The sequence below is a fragment of the Cajanus cajan genome, chromosome 5 (assembly GCF_000230855.2).
Source record: "Cajanus cajan strain Asha chromosome 5, NIPB_CcT2T_4, whole genome shotgun sequence".
Classification (NCBI taxonomy): Eukaryota; Viridiplantae; Streptophyta; class Magnoliopsida; order Fabales; family Fabaceae; genus Cajanus; species Cajanus cajan.
Window position 1 is genome coordinate 37,105,634 of NC_138521.1, and position 10,590 is coordinate 37,116,223.

The 10,590-nt window shown below is 36.5% G+C and overlaps 1 protein-coding gene across 1 annotated transcript; it reads left to right on the forward strand.

Moving 5' to 3' along the window:
- The first annotated feature begins 3,680 nt into the window (after nt 1–3,680).
- Nucleotides 3,681–9,417, forward strand: LOC145958304 (uncharacterized). The gene is made up of 2 exons (XM_083075218.1): nt 3,681–7,177; nt 9,252–9,417. Exons 1-2 carry the CDS (start codon nt 5,261–5,263, stop codon nt 9,276–9,278), a joined length of 1,944 nt encoding a protein of 647 aa, XP_082931344.1. The 5' UTR covers nt 3,681–5,260; the 3' UTR covers nt 9,279–9,417.
- Nucleotides 9,418–10,590: the final 1,173 nt, after the last annotated feature.

Here is a 10,590-nt window from a genome sequence, read left to right on the forward strand (position 1 = left end):
CTCCATCATTTGTCTATATTCCTCCACAGTCATATTTTTTTGATGGAGTCTTTGGAGCTTGTTGATAAGCTCCCTAGTGTAGTAAGAGGTTATATGTCTCCTCCTCAAGGCACTCCTTAATTCATTCCAATATTGAATTGGAGGTTCATTATGGAGACGCCTATCTCTCACAAGAGAGGTCCACCAATACATGGCATGACCTTGGAAACTCAAAGTGGCTAGAGAAACTTTTCTTTCTTCACTCACTTGGTGGCAAGTGAAAATTTGTTCTACTTTCATTTCCCAGTCTAGGTAACCCTCCACATCATCTTTTCCATGAAAATAAGGGAGATCTACCCTAGATTCCCTTGTTTTGGAGGTCCTATGGATTCTCCTAGGAGGTGGTTGATAATGATCTCCTAAAGCTAGGCTATCATGCATTGATTCTCCTAGTGTGGAACTATGAACGTAGGAACTATGTTGACCATGATGATGTTTCCTTTTATCTTTCTCCTTTAATAAACGAATTTCCTCCTCCATTAGAGCAAATTGAGCTTCTTTTTCAAGTTTTTGTTGTAATTCTTGCTCTTTCCATATCTTTAGTGATCTTAATTCATGTGACAATTTAGTAAAACTTTTGTTGTCACTTGAATTAGTATCACTATGAGGAGTAGAAAATTCTTCCATTATAGGTGAAAGATTATTTTTTATGAATGAACTTTGAAAAGCAATTGTTTTTGTGCAAGGTTAAGACTAAGTACTTAGAGGATTATGTATACAAATTGAACCTTGGAGGGAGGTGAGCTACTAGGAGCCACTTAAAAACCAAGCCTCTTCAAGTAAAAATTACTAATCCCCTTTGTAGTTAATCTCTACCAAATTCTTTTTCAATGAAAATTGTTTTTGATGTTTGATGGAAATCTAATCCCCAAGGATCCCTTTGGAAGAGGTAAGACCAAGAAGGGTGAAGGGTGATCCAAGGATGCTCACACTTGAAGACCATTGGGCCTTTAACTAGGTCCATGGTTAGGAGGCTAGAGGAGGCTTCTAGAGAGGAGGTGCTTCTTAGACCTATGCTCAATATGAGTATTGAGTATGATTCCTCTTGTTAGTCTCATAGTCTCTATTGTAAATACATTGTATAGTTTGATTTCTTGTACATTGTATATAGTAGATACTTGTATAGGTGCATTTTTGCCTTTGTATTTGTAAGGCACTTTGTTTTCTTTTCTAGTAGCTTTTGTACATGAATTCTAGGGTAGGTTACTTGGACACTTTGACTCCATTTAACCTAACCTAGAAATACATTCCTTTTTAGTTTTCTAGTAGGAGTGGCAATAGCAAAATAGAGAGTGTCCTTAGTAAGCTAGAGAGTGCTCCTAGCAATTTAGCCAAAGGTGGTCCTAGGCTAAAATTTACATATTGGACTCATTTTACTCCTAATTTTTCATAGATTTGATTTAGCTAGGTTCCATTCACATTGAATGAACCTAACTAAACCAAATTAACCATTTTCAAACGTGATTGGAGTAAAATAAGTCCAAAAGGCCGCCCACCTAGATGTGTTCACACTTGTGTTCACACTTGGCCAAATTGCTTGGTTCTTCTCAAGCTTGGAAGCTTGAAGCACAAGCTTCTCCTTAGCTTGCTTACCAAGCAAGCTAAGTGAGTAGCTTGCACTCCAAGCCTCTAGACCATGGGTGGTTAGCTAGACCTTACCATGGTTCCTAGTGAACCATGGTTAAGACTAGCTTACTCTCCAAGCTTCCTACTCCTATATTTTCGTTTTTCCCTCTTTGTAAAACACTTTTGATGTAATTGAGATTGTATATTCTGAATAGAGTTCAGATTTCTCTCTTCCAAAAGTCCCTAAACCTCTTTGAGTGCATCCAATTCTCTTATCCCTTTCATAGAAGAGTGTGGTGAGAATTGAAGGGGCTTATCTCTTCTTCAAGGAGTGGCGCCTCTTGGGAGTGTTTCTCCACCAACCGTGGTGGTCTTAAGGCCTCCTCCTCCATAGGAGACCTTAACCAAGCATAGGAAGAATCAAGGAGTTCAAGATCTAGGGAGGAGCTTGAAGGAAACTCAACATCAATCCGGGTCTCCAACAAGTTTTCCATCATTTGGTATCAAGAGCTAGGTCTCCTTGGTAAATTCGTTCCTATGCTTCTTTGTCTTGTTTGTTCAGTTCATATCAATCTTGTATTGTGTCTAATCTGTTCTCACATGTATTTCCTTTTTGAGTCTTAAGTTTGTGTGCCTTGAGTGGTTCTTGTGTCACAACCATAAATCTATAGAACACACTCACTTTGTCTTGCTTGTTTTTTTGGTTCTTCTTCTAAATTCTTGTGAACCAATCCTTGTGTGTGCCTTAGGTATTCTTTGTATGTCTTTTTAATTGTTTTAGGACTGCTTTTATCTTCCTTTGGACTCCTAAATAATTCGGTCAAAAGAAACTCCTAAAAAAGAAACAAGAATACAAGCTTTTTACATTTCTTAATCCACTAGTTTTGTCTTAGAGTCATGTGTAGTTGTTTTTCTTGTCATTAAATCCTTGTTGTGCCTTTTTCTTTTTGAATCTTAATGTGTTAATCTCTGTTCCTATATTGTGTCATTGCTGGTTGAACATTAAATAAATCTTAGTGTGCTCATAAAGATTCCAATGCATGTTATTAGACCTAACATGTTCTAGAGTCAATTTTTGTGAACTTCTTTTGCTAATAGTTTCTTAGCAATTTGTGACCAGCAATTCCTTGTGTGTCTTGTGCTTGTTTTGACAAAAGAAAACAGAGGTAGAAGTGTATTGAAAACGAAAATTAAAGTGTACAAAAGAAGTGAACAAACTAGTACTAAAACTAGTAACAATTTGTGTTGAAATTTTTTACTAGTACACTTACACTTCTACTCTTCTTGTTCTTCTTTTCTCCACCACTTGGAAAACCTCTTTATTAATTGTTTGGCCTCTGTTTGAAGTGCTTACACTCTGTATTGAAAGAAAAGAAATAAAGAAAAGAGACAAAAAGAAAAGAAAAAGAAAACAAAACAAAAGAGAAAACCTAGAAAAATCAAAGTGAAAACAAAACAAATTTTGTAGCACTTGGCCTTGAATTTTTGTGTGAATTTGTGTGAGGTTTGCTTGCTGTCCAGTGGTTGGAAAAAGACTTCAAAACCTTCAAAACATTAGCACAAATTTTATTTTGGTTTTTGTAATCCATTCTAGTACCATTCCTAGGTATAATCTTTTGTGTGCTAGCTTTTTAAAATTTGCCTTAATTTTTGCTTTGTGTCTTCTTGGCTCTCTTTTGTTTTGTCATATCAAATTCCTATTAGAGTGTAGCCTTTCTAAATTGTGCTTTTCAGTTTTCATTCCTTGGCCTCTACTCTTTCTTGTATGGTTGTTAAGCCTTGGTGAGACATAATCCTTTTTCAAGCCATCACACTTGGAAGGAAGGAATAATTGAGACATATTGGCTAATCTCAAAGGAGTCTATACTTGAAGGAGATTGAGGTACACCCAACCTGAGTGAAACACCTTTGGATAGGCTAATTTGTTTGTTATTTTTGCAGCCAAGAATTGTTTGATTTTTAGGTTACAAATTGGAGACGGATTTGGAAACAAACTAGTGACGGATTTGAAGCCATTAGTGACGGACCTATCCTCACTACCTTTGGTGGAAAATTCTTCAAGAAGAATTTGACTTGTTTAGTTTCCTTGTCTTGTAACTCTTAAACCCTTTTTGGGTTAGTTTTGCTTAAAATTACTTGTGTATACAAACCTACATTTAGGAGTGGTTGTTTGGGACATTGTGATGAGGACATGGGCAAGGATTTAGGAGCACTCAAAGGACTTGGAGGACCAATGACTAGGGCGAGGACTAAAAAGGCCAAAGATGCTTTGCAACAAGTTACGGCCCTCATTCTTGAAGAAATGCCTAAAGATGAAAACAAGGCCAAGATGGTGAATTGTATCAAGGATTATGAAGCCTAATTACTCTATGGTGTTCTTAGTAATTGTAATTAGTAAATAAAGGCCTAAAACTCTTGTTAAAGTGGCTGCCAACTCTTTTTGGGCTGCACCACTTATTGGGCTAGTTTTTTAAGCAAGTTATTTTTATCAAATAAGGCCCAAAACCTTTGGGATGAGTCAGCCATGAGGCATACCAGAGGGGTGCACGAATTTAGCATGTGTTTTATTTAATGTTTTAGTGGTCATAATTGTTAGGCTTAGTGGAAGTTCAATAATTGCCCACTAAAGTGTTTTTTTATAATATTTTGTCATTAGTGGTCATAATTCAGGCTTAGTGGAGTCCATTATTTGTCCACTAATGTAAGTGAAGGTTGTTGATTGTAAGCTATATAAGCTGCCCATGGGGATGAACAAAATCAGATCAGAATTTGAGTTTTAATTACTGAGAGTAATTCTCTAATTGTTCTTGAGTGATTCAAGAGTTTGGGCATATCAAAGGATAAACCACAATTCTTTGTGTGAAGCCTTTTCCTTGGAAGAGTGATTCTTCCTTCATTCATTTTTTTACTGTATCCTTTTACCTTCATTTCTAGCATTCTAATTTTCTTACTTTCATTCCAGAAAATTAAGTTCCAGATTTTTAACCCAAAAGATCCTTCCCTACATTCCAGAAAATTAAGTTCCAGATTTTTGAACCCAAAAGATCCTTCTTCATTCCTTGTGCAAATTAGGAATCCTATCATTTGGTATCAAGAGCTCCGGTTTTTTTTGGGTCATCCACATCATTTGCTGGAATTTCTTTGGGTAACATCTTTCCTTATTATTTCTCATTACCATTGATATTACCTTAGTGTTCTTTCTTTATTTCTGAACCATTGCAAAAATTAGGCCTGAATAGTATTAAAAAAAAAAAAATTTCGTGAATATATAAAATAAAAAAAAAAAAAAGTTGTGGCTGAATGGTTCATGCGTTTAGAACACTTAAGACTCAAAATTTAAGGTAATATTTCGGTTGGGTTGAAGGGTGTTACTAACTTATCTAAAATTCCAGTTTTTGATTCCTAAGTTTCCTTGTTTTCTTTTTGAATTTTAGGTGACTGTTTTGTATTCCTTTCTTTTTTTTTTTTTAAGCCTACCCTGAACCTTGCTTTTAACACAAAATATCAAATTTGTGGTTTGTTCTTTGTGTTGTCTATTTTTGAATTGCTTTTAAAAAAAAAAAAAAGAGTGATCTTTTTACGAGTGTAAACACGTGAGAAGAGTGGTGAGGTCCTATTTTCTTTGTGTTTGTTAGTACTCTTGTTTTTTTTGAAGATGGCAGATGGAGATCATTTGGATGGAACACAAAGACTCTTGTTCGACGCTATTAATGCTCAAATGCAAAGATTATTGAGAGAAAACAATGAGGAGTTGTATGGAAGAATTGAACGATTAGAGAATTATGAACATCATGAAGAAGAAAGGAGAGGAAGAATTGGTGGTGCTCCTAGGCAAAACAGAATTGAAGGTATTAAACTTAATGTTCCTCCATTTAAGGGGAAGAGTGATCCGGAAGCCTATGTGGAATGGGAACTCAAAATAGAACATATTTTCACTTGTAACAATTATGATGAAGAGCAAAAGGTGAAACTTGCAGCAGCTGAGTTCTCAGACTATGCACTTGTGTGGTGGAATAAGTTGAAAAGAGAAAGGTTGAGAAATGAAGAGCCTTTGGTGGAGACTTGGGCTGAAATGAAAAAGCTCATGAGGAAACGTTATGTGCCAGCTAGCTATGCTAGAGATGTGAAATTTAAACTTCAAAAATTGTCACAAGGCACCAAGGGAGTTGAAGAGTATTACAAAGAATTGGACTTGCTCATGATGCAAGCCAATGTTGAAGAAGATCCGGAACTAACCATGGCTCGTTTTATTAATGGTTTGAATAATGATATTCGTGATGTTGTTGAATTGCAGGAATTTGTTGATATAGAAGATTTGCTGCACAAATCCATTCAAGTGGAACAACAACTCAAAAGAAAAAGTGTGACCAAGAAGAGTTCTTCTAATTATAATTCCTTTAGTTGGAAGGACAAAAATAAGAAGGAGGTGACTGCCACTTCAAGCAATCCAGCATCTACTTCTCATGTAAAATCATCCTCTAAGACCTTAGAACAACCTCAAAAGAAGAGTAAAGACATAAAATGCTTTAAGTGTCAAGGCATGGGTCATTATGCCTATGAGTGTCCTACCAAAAGGACCATGGTTCTCAAGGAGAATGGGGATTACACTAGCCAATCTGATGTTAGTGAAGAAGAGGAAGGTGACATTGAGGAGGAGGAGGAGGCCCTTGAGGGAGATTTATTGATGATAAGGAGAATGATGGGTAGTCAAATGAGTCCTTTAGAAATAAGCCAAAGGGAGAATATTTTCCACACAAGGTGTTCCATCAATGGAAAGGTTTGCATGGTGATTATTGATGGAGGGAGTTGCGCTAATGTGGCTAGTGCTAGATTAGTGTCAAAGCTAAATTTAGACACTAAACCACATCCTAGACCATATAAACTTCAGTGGCTTAGTGAGGATGGAGAGGTGCAAGTGAGGCAGCAAGTAGAAGTGGAGATTTCCATTGGAAAATACAAAGATAAGGTGCTATGTGATGTAGTTCCAATGGAGGCCAGCCACATACTTTTAGGAAGGCCTTGGCAATTTGACACTAAAGCCGTCCATGATGGCTATTCCAATAAGATTTCTTTTGTGCACCAAAATAAAAAGATTGTCCTCAAGCCTTTGAGTCCTAAAGAGGTGTGTGAGGATCAATTGAGGATGAGAGAAAAGATTTCTTTGGAGAGAAAAGAAAGTGATCTTGAGAAAAAGAGTGAACAAAAATTTAAAAAAAAGAAAAGGAGTGAAACACTTGAGAGAAGAGAGAGTCTTTTGGCAACAAAGAGTGAGGTGAAGAGGTTGTTCCTTGCTAAACAGCCCCTTTATCTAATGTATTGCAAAAATCAGATTTTAAACACTAACACTTTTGATGAATTGGAAATACCTTCTAGTGTTAAATCTCTTTTGCAGGAATTTCGTGATGTTTTTCCATCAAGCATACCAAGTGGACTACCACCTTTGAGGGGAATTGAACACCAAATTGATCTCATTCCAGGAGCTTCTTTACCCAATAAGCCAGCTTATAGAAGCAATCCACAAGAAACGCAAGAAATACAAAAGCAAGTGGATGAACTCATGGCCAAAGGATGGGTAAGAAATAGCATGAGTCCTTGTCCTGTTCCAGTAATTTTGGTCCCTAAAAAAGATGGTACATGGAGAATGTGTTCTGATTGTAGGGCTCTAAATAACATCACCATAAAATATAGGCACCCAATTCCTAGACTTGATGATTTGCTTGATGAATTGCATGGTGCAAGTTTTTTCTCTAAAATTGATTTGAAAAGTGGGTATAATCAAATTAGAATTAGAGAGGGTGATGAATGGAAAACTGCTTTTAAAACAAAATATGGTTTGTATGAGTGGTTGGTTATGCCTTTTGGCTTAACTAATGCACCCAGTACTTTCATGAGATTGATGAACCATGTTTTGAGGGAATTTATTGGCAAATTTGTTGTAGTATATTTTGATGATATTCTTGTCTATAGCACTTCTCTTGAATTGCATGTGGAACATTTGAAATCTGTTTTGAATGTGCTGAAGGAAGAACATTTGTTTGCCAATCTTGAAAAATGTGTGTTTTGTACTGATCATGTTGTATTCCTTGGTTTTGTTGTAAGTTCTAAAGGAGTACAAGTAGATGAGGAAAAGGTTAAGGCCATCCAAGAATGGCCCACACCTAAATCCGTGAGTGAAGTGAGAAGTTTCCATGGTTTGGCAAGTTTTTATAGGAGGTTTGTTAAGGACTTTAGCACCTTGGCAGCACCTCTTAATGAAGTAGTAAAGAAACATGTGGGTTTTAAGTGGGGAGAGAAACAAGAGGAAGCCTTTGTTGCTCTTAAGCAAAGGTTAACCAATGCGCCTATTCTTGCTTTACCAAACATTGCTAAATCTTTTGAAATTGAATGTGATGCTTCCAATGTTGGTATTGGGGCTGTGTTGTTACAAGAAGGCCATCCAATTGCTTATTTTAGTGAAAAATTACGTGGGGCTGCCCTTAACTTTTCCACTTATGATAAGGAATTGTATGCCTTGGTAAGAGCTTTGAAAACATGGCAACACTATCTTTTTCCCAAAGAATTTGTAATACATAGTGATCATGAGTCCCTAAGGTATTTGAAGGGACAAGGCAAGCTTAAGAAGAGGCATGCCAAGTGGGTGGAGTTTTTGGAACAATTTCCCTATGTCATAAAACATAAAAGGGGCAAAGGGAACATTGTGGCTGATGCTTTATCAAGGAGACATACATTACTTTCCACTCTTGAAACTAAATTGCTTGGATTTGAATCTTTGAAAGAAATGTATGCTTCTGATGAAACTTTTGGTGAAATATATGCTGCATGTGAGAAATTATCTCAAAATGGGTATTTTAAGCACAATGGGTTTTTATTTAAAGAAAACAAATTGTGTGTGCCTGCATGTTCCATTAGAGAATTGCTTGTTAATGAATCACATGGTGGTGGTTTGATGGGGCACTTTGGGATTAAAAAGACTTTGGAAATTTTACAAGAACATTTCTTTTGGCCTCATATGAAACGTGATGTGCAAAAATTTTGTGAACATTGTGTTGTGTGCAAAATGGCTAAATCTAAATCATTACCGCAAGGATTGTATACTCCTTTGCCAACTCCTGAATATCCTTGGATTGACATATCTATGGACTTTGTGTTAGGACTGCCTAGAACAAAGAATGGCAAAGATTCTATTTTTGTGGTTGTTGACAGGTTCTCAAAAATGGCAGATTTCATACCTTGCAAAAAGGTAGATGATGCGTGTCATGTGGCTGATTTGTTTTTCAAAGAAGTTGTGAGACTTCATGGTGTGCCAAGGAGTATTGTAAGTGATAGGGATGCTAAATTCCTTAGTCATTTTTGGAGGACTTTGTGGGGAAAGATAGGTACTAAATTATTATTTTCAACAACTTGTCACCCACAAACTGATGGACAAACTGAGGTAGTCAATAGAACTTTGGGAACCTTGCTTAGGACTGTTTTAAAAAAAAATATTAAGTATTGGGAAGCAAGTTTGCCTCATGTTGAATTTGCATATAATAGGGCTGTCCATAGCACCACAAATTGTTCACCTTTTGAGGTTGTGTATGGTTTTAACCCATTGACTCCTCTTGATTTATTGCCTATGCCTAACATTTCTGTTTTTAAACATAAAGAAGGGCAGGCCAAAGCAGACTATGTGAAGAAGTTACACGAACGTGTGAAGGCTCAAATTGAGAAGAAAAATGAGAGCTACGCAAAACATGCTAACAAAGGGCGAAAGAAAGTTGTGTTTCAACCTGGTGATTGGGTTTGGGTACACATGAGAAAGGAAAGATTTCCGGAACAAAGGAAATCAAAGCTTTTGCCAAGAGGGGATGGTCCATTTCAAGTACTTGAAAGAATAAATGACAATGCTTACAAGATTGAATTGCCCGGTGAGTACAATGTTAGTTCCACTTTTAATGTTTCTGATTTATCTCTCTTTGATGTAGAAGATGGAGATTTTGATTTGAGGACAAATTCTTCTCAAGAGGGAGGGAATGATGAGGACATGGGCAAGGATTTAGGAGCACTCAAAGGACTTGGAGGACCAATGACTAGGGCGAGGACTAAAAAGGCCAAAGATGCTTTGCAACAAGTTACGGCCCTCATTCTTGAAGAAATGCCTAAAGATGAAAACAAGGCCAAGATGGTGAATTGTATCAAGGATTATGAAGCCTAATTACTCTATGGTGTTCTTAGTAATTGTAATTAGTAAATAAAGGCCTAAAACTCTTGTTAAAGTGGCTGCCAACTCTTTTTGGGCTGCACCACTTATTGGGCTAGTTTTTTAAGCAAGTTATTTTTATCAAATAAGGCCCAAAACCTTTGGGATGAGTCAGCCATGAGGCATACCAGAGGGGTGCACGAATTTAGCATGTGTTTTATTTAATGTTTTAGTGGTCATAATTGTTAGGCTTAGTGGAAGTTCAATAATTACCCACTAAAGTGTTTTTTTATAATATTTTGTCATTAGTGGTCATAATTCAGGCTTAGTGGAGTCCATTATTTGTCCACTAATGTAAGTGAAGGTTGTTGATTGTAAGCTATATAAGCTGCCCATGGGGATGAACAAAATCAGATCAGAATTTGAGTTTTAATTACTGAGAGTAATTCTCTAATTGTTCTTGAGTGATTCAAGAGTTTGGGCATATCAAAGGATAAACCACAATTCTTTGTGTGAAGCCTTTTCCTTGGAAGAGTGATTCTTCCTTCATTCATTTTTTTACTGTATCCTTTTACCTTCATTTCTAGCATTCTAATTTTCTTACTTTCATTCCAGAAAATTAAGTTCCAGATTTTTAACCCAAAAGATCCTTCCCTACATTCCAGAAAATTAAGTTCCAGATTTTTGAACCCAAAAGATCCTTCTTCATTCCTTGTGCAAATTAGGAATCCTATCACATTGTCTAAGTTCCACCACTTCCTAAATAGTTCTAAATAAAGACTATTAGATTCGGTTAGTGCATGTGG